Below are 18,646 nucleotides of genomic sequence, written 5' to 3'. Positions count from 1 at the left end.
CAGATTTCTAACCTTCATTCAGTGCTTTTACTGCTTTTAATCCCCATGTCTGTTTGCTGTGTAGAGGAACAACCCTCTGCACCATATACCGGTATTTACGGTAACCGTGATATTTAAAAATGAAATATTGACGATATGTAAATAATACATATGATAATATCGTACATAATCCAACGCCAGTAACTATCTGGTTCAAACTCCAACCAGTAGGTGGCGATAATAACACACCGCCCCGCCATAACACAGAAAAAAGAAGACGCGGGAACTAGCTAGCTAGCAGCTACTAGCACAGTGTGTGCTGTGTGGCCTCCACTGTCGCACAAAACCATGTCTGAGGAGAGTACAGAGGAGGGCGAGACACTCAGGCACCCAAAAAGAGTTGCCTCGTCAGTGTGGGAGTTTTTTGGATTTCGTAAACGGTGTGTTAGAGATAGAGACCCCAGTCTGCAAGAACAGCCAAGCAACAGTAAGGGCGAAAGGGGGCAATGCTGCCAACCTGTCCACCCACCTTCATGTCCTTCACCCGGTTACATGCTGCTATTCCGACATACCTCTACTCCGACACTGACGTCTAATTGTCGGAGTAGCGGCATTTCCATTTTTTTTAAACATTCCGCCATTGTGACATGAGCATTCGGAGCGGTAGTTGACACTGTCAGACACGCAGGCCCTCCCTCATGGACGCTTCTGATAGCCCTCCCGAATCCACCGCCACTGCTCCTCCAAGTCTCTCCATCGTCATCCCGTCAGCTCCGGTCTGCAGCTCCGCAGAATTGGGAGCAGCCTCGATGGCTTGAATAGCTTTAACTGTCTTTGAGCGACTCCCTTGCAGATCGGATGCAGGGCGATCGGACAACAACGAAATTGAGTGCCACCCAGCCAGTGCATCCATTACAACAACAGGCTGTATTATATTAAACTAAATAAACTGAATATGTTAAAGACACACAAACAAAAATGAAAGAAAGACGATGCCCCGACGCGCCTGGGTAGACTGTCGGAATAGCGGTACTAAAATTGTGTCGGAATAGAGGGTGCACCCCCCATCACCCTGCAGACTTCTCCCCGGTGCAGAGAGTACGGTCTTAGTTGTGTTAAAGCTTAGTTATCTCGGCGTTGGACTGAACAGTATTTTCTCTCCCCTGGTTATTTGTTAGGCAGCGTCAGAGAAGCGACACAGTTCGAGGGATTCAGGTCAGCTGACGGTGTTTGAGTCAATGGATAAGAAAAGGAGAGCAGACATGGGTAATGCATGTCAGAATGAAACCACAACTAAATCATTGGCCTGCTTTATAGCAAAGATGATGTCCTTTAGAACTGTTAAACTGTGAGAGGCCAGGGTTTAAAGCACTGAGGACAACAGTTTGTGTTGTTATTTTTGTATGCTAGACACAAAACAGTTGATATGGTGACAGCCTGAGTTTGAATGCGAGACTCCTAGATGCAGACACAAGTCATATAATGCATATAAGTCTGTCTTTGTACCAACATATAGATTTGTTTTGGAGGAGAAGAGACCTCAGCAGATAATTTGGCTTGCGAGACCCCTAGAGGCAGAAACATGTGTTATAGTGCATGTTAGTCCGTCCTCACGTGTAGAAGGTGAGGTTGTCCAGCTGGTTGTGCATGTTGATGGGGTACTGCTTCCCGAGGTGCACCAGCTTCTGCAGAGACTCGTAGATGAAGATGATGCAGATGAGGGAAGCGAAGGCCTCCTCGGTGAAGCGGGTGATGTAGCAGACCAAGGAGCTGGCGTCGGTGGCGACCAGCAGCAGGCAGAGGAAGGCCGTCCAGAGCCCGATGCTGGTGCGCAGAGACAGGTAGCACAGGCCGTAGTCACTGCGGGAACACATTTATTAGCATACGCACAGTAGCTGCTGAGCAGGTGTAGAAACGGAAATCTGAGGTCCCAGGCTCCTCCAACAATGCAACATAATATAACATATAGGACATAAGACAGTGAAACACATTTTAAATACAATAAAACAGTGAAAGAGAATGTTGCAAGATGTGCAAGTAAATAAAAATAGAGGCTATAAAGGAACTACAGCACGGTCACATGACTTCACGTCTCCACCGCTAAGCTAAAAGAGGCTAATGTTGGGCTATAAAGGAACTACAGCACGGTCACATGACTTCACGTCTCCACCGCTAAGCTAAAAGAGGCTAATGTTGGCTATAAAGGAACTACAGCACGGTCACATGACTTCACGTCTCCACCGCTAAGCTAAAGGAGGCTAATGTTGGGCTATAAAGGAACTACAGCACGGTCACATGACTTCACGTCACCACCGCTAAGCTAAAGGAGGCTAATGTTGGGCTATAGAGGAACTGCAGCACGGTCACATGACTTCACGTCACCACCGCTAAGCTAAAAGAGGCTAATGTTGGCTATAAAGGAACTACAGCACGGTCACATGACTTCACGTCTCCACCGCTAAGCTAAAGGAGGCTAATGTTGGGCTATAAAGGAACTACAGCACGGTCACATGACTTCACGTCACCACCGCTAAGCTAAAGGAGGCTAATGTTGGGCTATAAAGGAACTACAGCACGGTCACATGACTTCACGTCTCCACCGCTAAGCTAAAAGAGGCTAATGTTGGCTATAAAGGAACTACAGCACGGTCACATGACTTCACGTCACCACCGCTAAGCTAAAGGAGGCTAATGTTGGGCTATAGAGGAACTACAGCACGGTCACATGACTTCACGTCTCCACCGCTAAGCTAAAAGAGGCTAATGTTGGCTATAAAGGAACTACAGCACGGTCACATGACTTCACGTCTCCACCGCTAAGCTAAAGGAGGCTAATGTTGGGCTATAAAGGAACTACAGCACGGTCACATGACTTCACGTCACCACCGCTAAGCTAAAGGAGGCTAATGTTGGGCTATAAAGGAACTACAGCACGGTCACATGACTTCACGTCACCACCGCTAAGCTAAAGGAGGCTAATGTTGGCTATAAAGGAACTACAGCACGGTCACATGACTTCACGTCTCCACCGCTAAGCTAAAGGAGGCTAATGTTGGGCTATAAAGGAACTACAGCACGGTCACATGACTTCACGTCACCACCGCTAAGCTAAAGGAGGCTAATGTTGGGCTATAGAGGAACTGCAGCACGGTCACATGACTTCACGTCTCCACCGCTAAGCTAAAGGAGGCTAATGTTGGCTATAAAGGAACTACAGCACGGTCACATGACTTCACGTCTCCACCGCTAAGCTAAAGGAGGCTAATGTTGGGCTATAGAGGAACTGCAGCACAGTCACATGACTTCACGTCACCACCGCTAAGCTAAAGGAGGCTAATGTTGGGCTATAAAGGAACTACAGCACGGTCACATGACTTCACGTCTCCACCGCTAAGCTAAAGGAGGCTAATGTTGGGCTATAGAGGAACTGCAGCACAGTCACATGACTTCACGTCACCACCGCTAAGCTAAAAGAGGCTAATGTTTGGCTATAAAGGAACTACAGCACGGTCACATGACTCAATCAGCAAATTTAAAGTTAGTCTCTGATCCAATCAGGTTTGAACAGGAATCTTTTGTGAGGCCCCTGCAGATATTTGTGATTAAACAGAGAGCAGTGCATGATGGTCCATCAGATAACGACTCCTGACCTCTGAACTGCCAATCAGAGAGCAGGGATCAATTACCAGATCAATAATCCACCAATCAGTAACCAGAGGCATGAAACTGCTGAATGTAAGAATGTGATTTACCACCAAAAGAATGAAATAATAATATTTAACAAATTAAAAATAATGGAATCCCTTTGACAATATTTTAACAAATTCAAATAGTATAAATAAAACATATCAGGTTCAACTTATTGCTTTTAACTAACCTAATATAAAACTGAAGTCAACCTTACAGTTTTTTGATGTTCTGTTATCCATTGCACAGAAATCTTATTTAACCTCAGCTCTCAGTGTTTAACAGATATGGTTTGACACGCCGTATCTCTTCAAACAAAGACAAACCTTTGTATTTGTTTCCCTGCAGAGTCAGCCTAGAATAACAATCAATAACTAGAGAATTCAATTCCTGAAGAAAGGCTGGTGTGAACGCTGTGTGTGGAAAATGCTGACCTGCAATCTGAACGGGAGTCAAAGGAGGAACACACCACAGCTGCCACGGCCACATGTAAATGTGAAGAATTCTGCAGTAAATGCAGATGAATTAGAGATAATATTTCTGGAATTCTGACTGTTAAAAATGCCAGTGATACATCTGCTGGAAAGGCTCCCTCCAAATAACCAATGAGACTTCAGGCAGCAGGAGGCCGTCGCCCACAGGCAGCAGGTCTATAAAGAGCAGCGCCTCCTCTTTCCGCCTGTCTCCCCTCCCGTCTCTCATCATGGCTCCGGTTCTCCTGCTTGTTCTGCTCGGCCTGGTTCGGCTCGGCTCGGCTCAGCCGGTGGATCTGAAGAAGCTGCAAGCCGCTCTGCAGGATCTGCAGGCCGAGAGGCGAGGTGAGGCTGCAGCGTGATCCCTAGAAACAGCCAGGGATCAACTTAACAATTCAACCCAGCACAACAACCAGACTCCAAAGTAGAAGCACTCAGATCTGTGCTGGAGTAAAAGTAGAAGTCCTCAGGTCTTGTACTTGAGTAAAAGTAGAAGTACTCAGGTCTGTGCTGGAGTAAAAGTAGAAGTACTCAGGTCTTGTACTTGAGTAAAAGTACTCAGATCTGTGCTGGAGTAAAGTAGAAGTACTCAGGTCTGTACTTGAGTAAAAGTAGAAGTACTCAGGTCTTGTACTTGAGTAAAAGTAGAAGTACTCAGATCTTGTACTTGAGTAAAAGTAGAAGTACTCAGGTCTGTGCTGGAGTAAAAGTAGAAGTACTCAGGTCTTGTACTTGAGTAAAAGTACTCAGATCTGTGCTGGAGTAAAGTAGAAGTACTCAGGTCTGTACTTGAGTAAAAGTAGAAGTACTCAGGTCTTGTACTTGAGTAAAAGTAGAAGTACTCAGGTCTTGTACTTGAGTAAAAGTAGAAGTACTCAGATCTGTACTTGAGTAAAAGTAGAAGTACTCAGATCTGTGCTGGAGTAAAAGTAGAAGTACTCAGGTCTTGTACTTGAGTAAAAGTAGAAGTACTCAGATCTGTACTTGAGTAAAAGTAGAAGTACTCAGATCTGTGCTGGAGTAAAAGTAGAAGTACTCAGGTCTTGTACTTGAGTAAAAGTAGAAGTACTCAGATCTTGTACTTGAGTAAAAGTAGAAGTACTCAGATCTTGTACTTGAGTAAAAGTAGAAGTACTCAGGTCTGTGCTGGAGTCAAAGTAGAAGTACTCAGGTCTGTGCTGGAGTAAAAGTAGAAGTACAGCCTGTAATCTGCATTATTTACACACTAAATCTCTACAGAGTTTGAAAGCATGTGTATTGTAACGCAGTATTTCTACCGTCTTTCCTGAGTACATACACCCTGAAAGAACTCGTGTCTGGTACCGAGGTTCACTGCAGTGGTCTTTATGTGTTTGCAGAGATGAGCCTGCGTCTGGACATGGCTGAGCGGGAACTGAAGAGAGTGAAAGGTGAGGAACCTGGACTTAACGAATGTCTGGTGAAAGGATTCGATTCTGATCTGTAGATCTTCTAGACTGGCTGAACAAGTACTAAGAATAAAAGCCTTCTGGCAGTTTGGGAACACTAGAGGAACGTCTTTTCTTTTTCAGAAACCCCTAAAGTTGCGTTCGCTGCCTCACTGGGAGGCAACGGCCTCGTGAAGACGACCAGCGGAAACAAAAACCTGATCTACAGAGACCTGCTGACCAACGTCGGGGGGGCTTACAACGCCCAGACAGGTGAGACACAATCAACCATCCATTCCATTCAGAGGAGGTACGAATCTAAACTGAATTTGCATCACAGCTTCAATCAAACCAATCAGCTTCAGGGGGTGTGGCCAGCAGCAGCTCATTAGCATTAAAGCTACAGGCACAGAATCAGCACTTTAGGAACAGGGCTGAAACAGAGGGGTTCATGTGATGCTGGAATTATCTGTTTGGTGTTTCAGCCAATCACAGACATGCTCTGTATATATCTCCTGCAGGTGAGTTCACGGCCCCGATTCGTGGAGTGTACTACATCCGCTTCACCGCCAATGGCCCCTCAGACTTCCCCATGAGCGCTGTGCTTTACAAAAACAACAACCAGATCCAGCTGATCGCCCACGAGCAGCCGTCGGGCGAGGGCAGCGACACGGCGTCCAACGGCGCCGCCCTGATGCTGGAGGAGGGCGACAAACTGAAGATGGTGCTGTGGATCAACACGCAGATCTGGGACAACAGCAACCACCACAGCACCTTCAGCGGCTTCCTGCTGTTCTCCATGTGAGCGCCACGCTGGAGTTTCTGTTAGTCATGTGAAGTGCTGATACTGCGACCCAAACCCCTACAGTAACTATTAACAAGCACAGCTTTTAATACGTTTCAAAACCAGTGCACAGAAGAGTTGTAAAGGTAGCATTGCACTGATTACCTTTAGAAAAACTCAAAGGGATTTTATTGTTGGATTGAACAAGAGTAAGCTGAGGCAAACAAACGATTATAATAAATGCTAATGTTGGGCTATAAAGGAACTACAGCACGGTCACATGACTTCAGGTCACCACCGCTAAGCTAAAGGCGGCTAATGTTGGGCTATAAAGGAACTACAGCATGGTCACATGACTTCAGGTCACCACCGCTAAGCTAAAGGCGGCTAATGTTGGGCTATAAAGGAACTACAGCACGGTCACATGACTTCAGGTCACCACTGCTAAGCTAAAGGAGGCTAATGTTGGGCTATAAAGGAACTACAGCACGGTTACATGACTTCAGGTCACCACTGCTAAGCTAAAGGAGGCTAATGTTTATGCTAAAGGTTGTGTCTTTGTGTTAAAGGGTGGACGAACCTCCGAAAGAGTTTGACGCTGAGGCTGAGCTGAAGACCCTTCAGGTTTCTCTGATGCAGCTTCAGTCAGAAAATAAAGGTAAAACTCAGCGCTGTGTTTACTTTCACACGACCCTCATTCTGTGCGTCGGATACTAAGAAGGAATTGTTGTTTTTATTTTTGTAGGCATCGAAGAGAGACTGAACAGCACAGAGAGGCAGCTGAAGACGATGAGAGGTCAGTACCTCATTAAATAATAATGTTGATGTGATTTAAAATAAGTTGTTGACTAAACTAAATGACTGCTGCAGGGACGTGCACAGACATTTGGAGGGGCTTTTGCTCTAAATGTATAAGGTTCAAATAAAACACAACACTTTCATTGTAAGGGACAGTCAGTTGACTTCAATGTCCAACTGCTAAATGTGTTATTCAGTCTGTGGTCAGTTCAGAACTGATTTTCAAAATGAAAACCAGGGACATTTTTAGTTTTGCGGTCCATAGCTCATTCAAATATGTAATGGTAGTAACTATTAAAGGGAACATGGGGACAATTCTGTTCTGTAATGTAGTTTGACCATTGTAACTGCTGAGCAGACCTACTGATTAAATAGGGCTTCTAACTAATTACCTTACATAAACCCACTAATTAATGAAACCAGTTCAATACGCATTATTCTTATCATTCTGTATGCGCGCAGTAACGGTAAGGAATCAAATTACTTAATTAGTTAGTATTCCATAACTTAATAACAGAGAGGGTCAAATTACAATGGTAGAGACATGGCAGAAATCCTACAATGAAGCGGGACAGTGAAGGGGTCTCCCTTTGTGAGAGGGCGATCGGGAGAAGAGCTCGAGCGTTGGGGGAGTTTACGGAGCAGATGAAGAGACACAGAAGCACAATAACAAGTATATTGAGGAGTTTTCTGTGGATAACCGACGGTGTCAAGAGGAAGTAAAGTCCCCAATTTTCCAAAATCCGACACTAGAGGCGGTCGTAACGCATGGGCACCAATAGCCTACAGTATAATACATATTACATAGAACGGTTGTGGTCATACTGTGTGGAATGAGTTCACACTGAAACGAGCTATTCATTCAACATGTGTGTGGCAATTACATATAAGGAGGAAGAGGAAGAAGGAGGAAGAGGAAGAAGGAGAATGAGGAGGAGGAAGAACAGGAAGAAGAAGAAGGAGGAAGAAGAGGGAGGAGGAAGAACAGGGAAGAAGAAGGAGGAAGAAGAGGGATGAGGAAGAGGGAGAAGAACAACAAGAAGAGGAAGAGGAAGAAGAAAGCTGCTAACGCTAAATGCTAACGCTATGGCTACAATAATTGTATTGCTGCGAACAGGCACCATGCCATTGAAACATTAACGTTGTTATAATTTAATTCACCTTACTCTGTGTTTTTAAAGCTTATTTGAAAACGGGGACATTTCCGGGGACAGGTTGACCCGGGGATTGGGCACCAAAGCCAGGCAGGCATTTGGTGTGATCACCCTAGCCTTGTGACGCCCGGAACAGGAACAGCTGAATCTGTATTCTATTTATTTCATCGCCGGCAGTAATCTCCAATAAATGGTTCAACCAAAAAAAAGTAGAGTTCCTGGATCCTCTTCAGCTGAGTTTGGCTGTTAAGTCATTTGCTATCAGGCTTTTGGAGCGCCACAGAACAGCTCGTATCACGTGACGTAAACAGGAAGTGCTCCGTAAACTAGACCGGCTGCTCGGTCCAGCCTACCCGATCTGCGTCGGCTGGGTCCTCCGAGGCATGCGGCCGAGGAATCGAGACATGGCTAGATTGTAAACTGAGTCACGTGACTGGGTTCAGGTGACAGCGCTGACAAGGTGTGTTTCCCGCAGCGGGACGCTACAACACCAATTGTGGGCTTATCGTGTTGATTCGGCCACAACAGAACAATACAAACCTCTCTCTCCAGAGGGGCAGGTCAGCCCAGGGGCAGAACGGGCCATTGCCCGGGCAACATTAGCCCGTACCTGTGCACGCCCCTGGACTGCTGTGACTGTTAGGATTTAATAACAGCGACCAATGATAGTGCAACATGGAGTCTCACTGATGCTCAACCATAGACTGTATATGTGCTCAACACACCAGGGACGCTGGAAGTAGGGGTGCTGCAGCACCCCCTGGTGAAGGACTATTGCAACACTGACGTAGTAAATTAATCAGTTTTATTTTCAACTTTTTACTTTTCAAAATAAAACATTAATTTTGTACTTTTACATAATCGTGATATGTTTGTTTCCTGTAGCATAATATTGAATCTAGCTCATTGTTTGCTCCGTTGCGCTGCGTCTGGTGTGACGTCATCGTCACCGGGTGACGTCACTCAGAACCCCCAACTCTGAATGACTTCCAGCGTCACTCAACACATGCCCCTCCATGGCACTGTTAACTGGGTGGTAACTCCAATCGATGATCGCCCTCCTGTGGATATCATGAGTCATTACCTAGTGATGAAATACTGCTTTGTATTTTAATAGAATCTGTGATGGGCAAAAGCATCTCCACTCCAATCACCGTTTGTCTTTTTTTCTGTCCGTGTTGTAGCATATCTAACAATTCTGCCTCCACGTGAATAACATGGGGGATTTAATTGAATTCCTGCTTCTCAAACGTTACATAAAACTTCTTTAAAATTAACAGTAAAATGTAAATATTATGAAAGTACATTTGAACAATATTACGAACATTTTTATGACTTGAGTATTGTCGACATTTTTACTATAAACAAGAAGATACTCCAGTCCGTTTGTAGTTTTAAATAAAAAATGAACAGAAATACAAGAACATTTGAACCTACTACTACTACTACAGTTTTTGTTGTTTGTCTCCAGATGTACCGAAGGTGGCGTTTGCCGTCTCTCTCGGCGGTAACGGCCTCGTGAAGACGACGTCAGGAAGCAAAACTCTCGTCTACAAAGACGTCCTGACAAACATCGGACAGGCGTACAACTCTGAGACGGGTCAGACATGAGAAAATATATATCTGCAACTCTAAAGCCAGTTCACATCATCTTAAAACTACCATTTACATCAGCAGGAGAGGACTCTTTAAAGTAGAGACACTACATACTGATATACACCTGAACATCAGCAGGAGAGGACTCTTTAAAGTAGAGACACTACATACTGATATACACCTGAACATCAGCAGGAGAGGACTCTTTAAAGTAGAGACTCTACATACTGATATACACCTGAACATCAGCAGGAGAGGACTCTTTAAAGTAGAGACTCTACATACTGATATACACCTGAACATCAGCAGGAGAGGACTCTTTAAAGTAGAGACGCTACATACTGATATACACCTGAACATCAGCAGGAGAGGACTCTTTAAAGTAGAGACTCTACATACTGATATACACCTAAACATCAGCAGGAGAGAACTCTTTAAAGTAGAGACACTACATACTGATATACACCTGAACATCAGCAGGAGAGGACTCTTTAAAGTAGAGACTCTACATACTGATATACACCTGAACATCAGCAGGAGAGGACTCTTTAAAGTAGAGACTCTACATACTGATATACACCTGAACATCAGCAGGAGAGGACTCTTTAAAGTAGAGACGCTACATACTGATATACACCTGAACATCAGCAGGAGAGGACTCTTTAAAGTAGAGACACTACATACTGATATACACCTGAACATCAGCAGGAGAGGACTCTTTAAAGTAGAGACGCTACATACTGATATACACCTGAACATCAGCAGGAGAGGACTCTTTAAAGTAGAGACTCTACATACTGATATACACCTGAACATCAGCAGGAGAGGACTCTTTAAAGTAGGGACTCTACATACTGATATACACCTGAACATCAGCAGGAGAGGACTCTTTAAAGTAGAGACTCTACATACTGATATACACCTGAACATCAGCAGGAGAGGACTCTTTAAAGTAGAGACTCTACATACTGATATACACCTGAACATCATCAGGAGAGGACTCTTTAAAGTAGAGACTCTACATACTGATATACACCTAAACATCAGCAGGAGAGACTCTTTAAAGTAGAGACACTACATACTGATATACACCTGAACATCAGCAGGAGAGGACTCTTTAAAGTAGAGACTCTACATACTGATATACACCTGAACATCAGCAGGAGAGGACTCTTTAAAGTAGAGACTCTACATACTGATATACACCTGAACATCAGCAGGAGAGGACTCTTTAAAGTAGAGACGCTACATACTGATATACACCTGAACATCAGCAGGAGAGGACTCTTTAAAGTAGAGACTCTACATACTGATATACACCTGAACATCAGCAGGAGAGGACTCTTTAAAGTAGAGACTCTACATACTGATATACACCTGAACATCAGCAGGAGAGGACTCTTTAAAGTAGAGACTCTACATACTGATATACACCTGAACATCAGCAGGAGAGGACTCTTTAAAGTAGAGACGCTACATACTGATATACACCTGAACATCAGCAGGAGAGGACTCTTTAAAGTAGACACTACATACTGATATACACCTGAAAGTGAGCGAGCCTCTTTAACTTAGGAAGATGGAACTTTTCATAATATTTGAAAAGTTCCATAAAGGATTCAAACTTGAGAGTTTTTTTGTGCTTCAGATTTTTCGTCTCGTGTTCATTAACCTGTCCTTCCTGCAGGTGAGTTCACGGCCCCGATTCGTGGAGTCTACTACATCCGCTTCACCGCCAATGGCCCCTCAGACTTCCCCATGAGCGCTGTGCTTTACAAAAACAACAACCAGATCCAGCTGATCGCCCACGAGCAGCCGTCGGGCGAGGGCAGCGACACGGCGTCCAACGGCGCCGCCCTGATGCTGGAGGAGGGCGACAAACTGAAGATGGTGCTGTGGATCAACACGCAGATCTGGGACAACAGCAACCACCACAGCACCTTCAGCGGCTTCCTGCTGTTCTCCATGTGAACCTTTCATACGTCTCCATTCATTCTCCTCATTCATTAAATAAACAGCTTGTTGCATCATTAAAACTCCAGGACTCTTGACTGTTTTTGTGGCTCCAACTTGAATGTTGCAGTCTCGTCGCGGTGGGAATCTTTTTCATGATTCGATAAAAGTGGAGGAGGACTTCTTCACACAGTCTATTGTAGTCAGACTGCTAATTATCAGTTTACAACCAAACAAACTAAATAAAGCTCCATCCTCACTACTGAGAAGATGAAACACATTAACGGTTCTGATGTTTGCTTGATTTGAGAACAAAAAGGTTATCATTTCCTAAAGCTCAAAAAGATGCCTCTCAAATGTCTAATTTAGTCCACAAAACGTTTGTTTCTGAGCTCTCCTGCAGTGTGTTTTATAGGTGTTCAGGTGGTCAGGTGTTCCCTCCTCACCTGCAGAAGTTGAAGAGGATCTTCTCAAAGACCAGAACCGGACCGGTGCTGCCCAGGATGGTGAGCGGCTGCCCGGCGAACAGAGAGTACGCCACGCCGGTCATCGACGCGCCGAACAGAGACTCTATGGCGCTCTACGAGACAGAGAGAGGCATTAATGTCTGTCTGAGTATCTGGGTTTAACGGGGGTCATTCAGAGGGAGGGCTTACGATGTTCCCCTTGGTGGCCTCCCCCAGCAGCCCCCCGAAGGCGATGACGGGCGACATGCAGGCGCAGTACAGGAAGAGCACGGAGGCCACGCACTGCAGGCTGACGGCGTCCCGGACGTCGCTCCACAGGAACGGCAACTTCCTGCGGACGTCGTTCACCAAACCCCCGAAGACCCTGCAGACGGGGAGAGGATGGCTGTGAGACCCCGCCCCCCTGCAGGAGGACTCACTCTACAGAAGTGTGAAGAGGGCTATGTGGCACACTGACCTCCCCGTCCTCTGCAGCTCCGGCCCCGCCTGATGCTCCGCCTCCTTGATGATGTCACAGCTGTGGGCGGAGCCATTCTGTGCCGGCGGCTGCTTCCTCTTCTCCTGCAGGTTTACAGTTGATAATGAATATCCTCCGCTTTACAAGAAGGAACTATTTTTATTATTCTGAAGTTTTGTTTTTCGAAAAAAATGAAATGTATTTGAAAGTTTTGATCCTGAACTTTGAAAATACAACGATGAACTCCCAGTAAAAATAAGTATTTGAAAAGTTTTTTCAGGTTAAAAATGATTTTTGAATCTGTTTATTTTGTATTAAAGGATATTTTTCAGTTTCATTTTGAAATTTGAGTCATTTTTTTCCAGGTGCAGATTTTATGCTCTCAGTTTCAGAATGTTGGCCCTGATGTTGGAGGCGGGGCTTAGCTGAGATGAGCTTTGACTCATGATTGACGAGAAGTATTGGTAAGCGCGTATAATACACAACACTCCTGTGATTGGCAGTAAGTCGACCCTGATGCCAGTGACAAGCTTCTATTTAGAGAGCTGTTTCTGATCACGGCACAGGAGCAATAAACCAACCAACCGCACTTTAGACAGCGTCCGCTCCACCAGGACAACCCGGCTGGGAGGTTGGCCTTAACATTGAACTAAAATACCTGGTAGCCTAAACCCATCATTTTAATATTAAAGCCAACTTCCCGTATAGAAGTTGGAGAAATGTTAAGGCAGGGGTATTCAAATAACATGCATCGAGGTCCAGAGAAGATTTCCTCAAGCAATCACAAAGAAAATAAATATTGAAAAAAACTTAAAATAAAGTTTAACTTTTAGAACCAAAGAAATGGAAAGGAGCAGCAGCTTGAGTTTCCCTTTTCTTTAACTGTGCTGCTTATTTCCTGGGACCTCAGTCCAGACTTGAGTGGGTGTGACGTTGTGCTTTGTTTCACACCGACACCTTTAATGAGCGGCCTCTGAGCACATGAGACGCACTGGTGTGGTGCTCCCAGTGCGCAGGAGGAGCTCTGTCACTATAGGATGGGCTGGAGCACCAGGAGAGCTTCAGTCTGGGCTCCTGTACCTCTGATCTGATGGTACCAGTTCATATGCTCAGAACACGGTGGGTGTCAGGGACGCGGTCTCACCTGGGAGGGGACGCTCTTCGGGGGCTCGATGCGGATGCTGGGGTCCCACTCCCCCGGGGGGAGGACGGTCACCTGATCCAGGAACTCGTCGATCCCTGACAGCAGGTCTGTCCGGTCCTTCGCCTTGTAGGCAACGTCGTGGAAGATCTGGCAGACGCAGAGACAGGTGAACGTCCTGCACACAACTGTATCCTTTCAAAATAAAAGCATTTACACTGTACCCGCTCCGGTGGTTCAGAATCAGGATCTACTTGGATCTACAGGAGTCTACTTACTTAGAAAATGCATCAAGAGAAACTCCTCACTTCCACGGCTCCGCTTTGTTCAGGTTTCCTTAGATTGTTTTAATTATTACGACTTTTTGCTTGTACTTTTCTTTCAGTGATCTCAAATATTCTTCCAGCAGAGCGCCTCTCCTGATCTCACTGGTTTTATTTCCCTTTAGAAATGTTTAACCTCCAAACCCCATGATCCCGCAGAAAAGCCAAGGTTGGGAACATGTTCAGAGGGGTTACAGCTGCTTTATATTAATATTCAAATCATAAATTACACTATCAAACTCCTCACCTCGTCTGTCATCAGCGTGGCGATGGAGCGTCCGATCTCGTGGTACTGCGGACCTTTTCCAAACGGGCCAAGTAGCAGGAAGAGGAACCTGCAGGGACAGGAAGTCTCTCAACACTCGAACCGTTTTTCTCTTCAATAATCCCATTGGACCGCAGAGATGCTGCCTTTAGGGTCCAACACAAACACCACGCCCCTGCATCACTCTGTATAATGCAGTAGATGGTGTGTGTGTCTGTGTGTTTGTGTGTGTGTGTTGGTGTAGCTGACCTGGTGGGCACCGGCACCTCGGTGAGGCCGCTGAGCAGCATGGCGGGGGCGAGCCGGACGAAGGCGATGATGGGTCTCTGCAGGAAGTCCACCTCCCCCACTAGCACATTAGAGGCTTCTGCACCGGGGGGGATCTTCTTCATGAAGTTCATGTCCACCTGAAACACGTGGGCGTTAGAATCAGCTCAGGAAGCAAAGCTCTGCACGTCTTGTTCTCGATGGATCATCTAAAAGTCACAGGGCTTCCCTTTTAATCGCCTAAAACACACAGACTTTTATTTTTATGGTGCAGGCAGAACCCATCGACCCATCTTCTACCGCTGGTCCGGGGTCGGGTCCAGCAGGAAGCAGCTCCAGGACAGCGCCCCAAATCTGCTGCTGTTCCCTTTAGTGTTCACTTCCTGTCCATCTTTCAACCTCTTTCCTTCTCTCACTTGATCCTCCTCAGCAACGGTCATTATTTTGCATCGCAGCGGTGCGCTATCGAGTATTAACAACCTCTGAAGTGTTCAAATCGACCAATCTGAATCGAGTATTCAACTCAGCCGTGTGATAATGCAAAGCAGAGATGTGCCTCCGTGTTATCGGACAACAAACACAGATTGATTCTTCACCACAAAACATCTTTACCACACACACACACACACACACACACACACACACACGGGGACCACAGCGCAGGCCTGTGATCGGTTGACTTACGGCTGGCTTCCTACCGGCTGGCAGCACACACGCACAGCGGCAGGCCTGCTGAGAGACACACCGTGACACTAACACAGCTTCTGATTGGCTCACAGTCAAACTTTAATATATAAACATCGCCTCGGTGCTTCCCCAGAGGTCTTCCTCACCCCTGACCTTCGCATTCTTCTGACATATTGCACATTCCTGCAGCTTTAGAACAGCCTCAGTCATTTTCAGTATTTTTATTTCTATTATTTTTTATTATTTGTTTTATGTTTTCTCATCATTTGTACCTCCTTCATACTTGGCTAATTTATGCACCTTAAACACTACAATGTTTGTGCCACTTGGTTATAATCTCACCCTTACTCATTCATTTATTTAAAAACATATGTAAAGGAAAAAGAGGAGGAGGGGGAGGAGGGGGAGGAGGAGGAGGAGGAGGAGTGTTACCCTGCTGAAGTCGGTGCTGTTCTCACGGCTGTTTCCTCCGTTGATGCGACTCTCGCTGTTCTTGCTGTCGAGGTTTCCTGGAGCTGAGTGAGGCGATGCCAGCAGACCTGCAGGAGGAGGAGGAGGAGGAGAGGTTCATCACACAGGACAGGAGACACTTTCTGAATGAATCCTGAGAGCGCCTTCAGGTGCAACACATGCCGCCTTTCAGACTCCTGTTCAATGATTTCAGACACACACACACACACACACACACACACACACACACACACACACACACACACACACACACACACACACACACACACACACACACACACACACACACACACACACACACACACACACACACACACACACACACACACACACACACACACACACACACACACACACACACACTTCACTTTGGAAGGCTCTTAATTACACATGATCAAATCTCTGAGACCACCAACTGATCAAAGTAGTGGTTCCTAATGGGGGAGGTTTGAAACAGGGGGAGCGGGGAACAGAGGGTCATTCCTGCTTAATGCCAACATGTAGTAAAATAACCATCTGCTCTACATCTGATTAAAACCAGCTGTTGCTGGGTAGAAGCGTGGACCATGCAGCAGTGTGATGTCACACCATGACCTCTGCAGGGGTCACACCATGACCTCTTCAGGGGTCACACCATGACCTCTACAGGGGTCACACCATGACCTCTTCAGGGGTCACACCATGACCTCTGCAGGGGTCAGTCACACCATGCTGGGAGAGCCGGCTGAGGTATTTGCCTGAGTGACTGACAGGAAACTGCTCCTCTTCGTCATCCTCATCAGCAGCAGCAGCAGCTTCTTCCTCTGTGAGGCGGCACTGAGGAACTCCAGAGGAGAGGGGGGGTGACAGGGGGACGTCCCAGAGGGAGGAGGTGTGGGGCGAGGAGGAAAGACCCCCCCCTGAGGAGGAGGAGGAGGAGGAGGTAGAGGAGGAAAAAAAGGAGGTTAGAGGAGGAAAAGGAGGTGAAAGGAGGAGGAGGAGAGGAAAAGAGAAAGAGGAGGAGGAGGAGGAGAGGAAAAGAGGAAGAGGATGTGAGAGGACAGAAAGAGCAGTGAACGTTGCTGAAGTGAGAGGATGCTTTCAGACAGACGATCATCAACAGAGAGCGGCAGGAGAGAGTCCAAACCCCCACTCAGCATTTCCTCACTTCCTGTCTGCAGGTCAGGAGGTCAGGAGGTCGGCACAGAAACCAGTCATCCCTGCAGCTCCGCACGGTACGGATTGCTCAGACTGACCCAGAAACCGTCTGGATCAGCAGAATCAAACATTCCTCACAAACAGGATTAAAGAGTCTGGATATTACAGAGGAACGCAGCCTCGCTGCTCGCCGGCTGTTGGCCGATTATTAGCTCGCTGACTCGGCGGATGAGTGACTCCGGGTCAGAGCTGAAGATGCTGAGCGAGAGGAAAAAAGCAACGGCATCCGGACGTTATTATTAATTAACTCATGGTCACGGCTGCAGAGAGGGGAGAAACACCGTCACCTACTCTACCACACCATGCACCAATCAGAGAGCTGCCTTCTGGGCACACCGTTAGCGCTCGACCAATCAGCAAACCAGAAAACACTGAAGGAGTTCTTCAAAAAACAAAGAGGCAGAGCACACGGATTATGAAGTATATCAAAAATATCGAAATCTGATTCTAGATCATGAGCGTGCAGGATCTTCAGATCTACAGAGGAACGACTAAGCTAGTGCTATGCTAACTGAGATGCTAGCGTTGCTTCATCATGCGTGATTCATCTCCAAGTGTTTGTGCGTATATATATTACCCGTTTCAAATCTGATTGCCAGTGCTTTGTGTTCCTGTGTCTCACTCAGCATCTCTGGCGTTTAGAATGTGATTCCTGGGTGCGCTGGGGTGGTGCCGTCACACTCCTGTTCCCTACAGACACAGAATCCCTAATCCAAATGTCTTAAACCCACACCCTTACTATAACGCTCCACTCCCTCACCGTTGCGCTCCAGCAGATGGCTGTCGGAGTGCTTCTTGCCGATGTCGGCGAAGGACCGGACCAGCGGGATGCGGTTGCTCAGCTTCTTCTCGCTCTGATGGTGGTGGCGCCTCAGCATGGTCTCCTTCACCTTCTCCCGAACCGCCTCCTCCAGCTGCCCCGACGCCAGCATGCTGTCGATCACCATGTCTGCAGGAGAGGAGAGGGGGGGACATCCTGCCGTCACACAGAGAGACCAGATCCAAATCTCTTTCCTGAGTCCTCACTTAAAGCGGCTCTGCTCTGCTCTATAAGTTTTAGAGCATGTAAACGAGGCTAAACTCCCCGTGTCCTCAACATAATGACATCACTTTGTAACACTCTTGCTCCTATTGGCTAGCGCTCCAACACATTCTACGTGATGGGCTAAGGGGCGGGACATCTCTAAAAGGGCGCCTGGGCTCTGGTTTCAGACAGAGGGTGAGCAGAGGAGCTGCAGCACAGGCAGTATGAGAAAAATTAAGAGCTTTGTGAACATTAAAGCATGGAGACGGCTCTTCCCCCCCTAGGATCAGTAAAGTGCTTCAGACTCCAGCAGGATCAGGGTGTGTTCAGAGACCTGCGATCTCCTCGATGCCGCTCGCCCTCATGTCCAGCAGCACGGTGCCGCGCAGGATGCAGGAGCGCAGCTCAAACAGACTGTGGAGAGACAGCGTCGCCACGTAGGGTTTGCTCCAGCGCTCGCCTCCGTCCTCCACGTCCTCCTCGAACTTCAGCCACCTGGAAGCACCGCAGAGATTTA

The 18,646-nt window shown here is 46.7% G+C and overlaps 2 protein-coding genes across 5 annotated transcripts in view; one reads left to right on the top strand and one right to left on the bottom strand.

The window, feature by feature from the left end:
- The window catches only part of LOC134862241 (sodium bicarbonate cotransporter 3-like), a 36,762-nt gene that overhangs the window by 7,359 nt on the left and 10,757 nt on the right, over positions 1-18,646 (bottom strand). For all 4 annotated transcript variants that reach the window (XM_063880026.1, XM_063880023.1, XM_063880027.1 and 1 more), the window contains 10 exons: positions 18,464-18,624; positions 17,866-18,054; positions 15,870-15,976; positions 14,733-14,890; positions 14,466-14,553; positions 13,899-14,045; positions 12,755-12,858; positions 12,487-12,661; positions 12,277-12,410; positions 1,594-1,839 (listed from right to left, as the gene is read on the bottom strand). In XM_063880026.1, coding sequence (XP_063736096.1) covers positions 1,594-1,839; positions 12,277-12,410; positions 12,487-12,661; positions 12,755-12,858; positions 13,899-14,045; positions 14,466-14,553; positions 14,733-14,890; positions 15,870-15,976; positions 17,866-18,054; positions 18,464-18,624 — 1,509 coding nt within the window. The remainder of the gene's footprint in view (positions 1-1,593; positions 1,840-12,276; positions 12,411-12,486; positions 12,662-12,754; positions 12,859-13,898; positions 14,046-14,465; positions 14,554-14,732; positions 14,891-15,869; positions 15,977-17,865; positions 18,055-18,463; positions 18,625-18,646) is intronic.
- Positions 1,226-12,094, top strand: LOC134862282 (uncharacterized). Its single transcript, XM_063880126.1, has 9 exons — positions 1,226-1,245; positions 4,015-4,484; positions 5,498-5,548; positions 5,690-5,818; positions 6,067-6,346; positions 6,899-6,987; positions 7,075-7,125; positions 9,753-9,881; positions 11,565-12,094. Exons 2-9 carry the CDS (start codon positions 4,370-4,372, stop codon positions 11,846-11,848), a joined length of 1,128 nt encoding a protein of 375 aa, XP_063736196.1. The 5' UTR covers positions 1,226-1,245; positions 4,015-4,369; the 3' UTR covers positions 11,849-12,094.

This window comes from Eleginops maclovinus, chromosome 3 (assembly GCF_036324505.1).
Source record: "Eleginops maclovinus isolate JMC-PN-2008 ecotype Puerto Natales chromosome 3, JC_Emac_rtc_rv5, whole genome shotgun sequence".
NCBI classification, from domain to species: Eukaryota; Metazoa; Chordata; class Actinopteri; order Perciformes; family Eleginopidae; genus Eleginops; species Eleginops maclovinus.
Note: the sequence above shows the minus strand (reverse complement) of the source record. Positions and strands in the feature narration are given on the sequence as shown.

Excerpts from the sequence above, each read along its gene's own strand:
- LOC134862282 (XM_063880126.1), top strand. The coding sequence starts at position 4,370 with ATGGCTCCGGTTCTCCTGCTTGTTCTGCTCGGCCTGGTTCGGCTCGGC. Across the intron at positions 6,347-6,898 it reads GGCTTCCTGCTGTTCTCCAT|GGTGGACGAACCTCCGAAAG; the intron begins GTGAGCGCCACG and ends TTTGTGTTAAAG. Across the intron at positions 9,882-11,564 it reads GGCGTACAACTCTGAGACGG|GTGAGTTCACGGCCCCGATT; the intron begins GTCAGACATGAG and ends TCCTTCCTGCAG.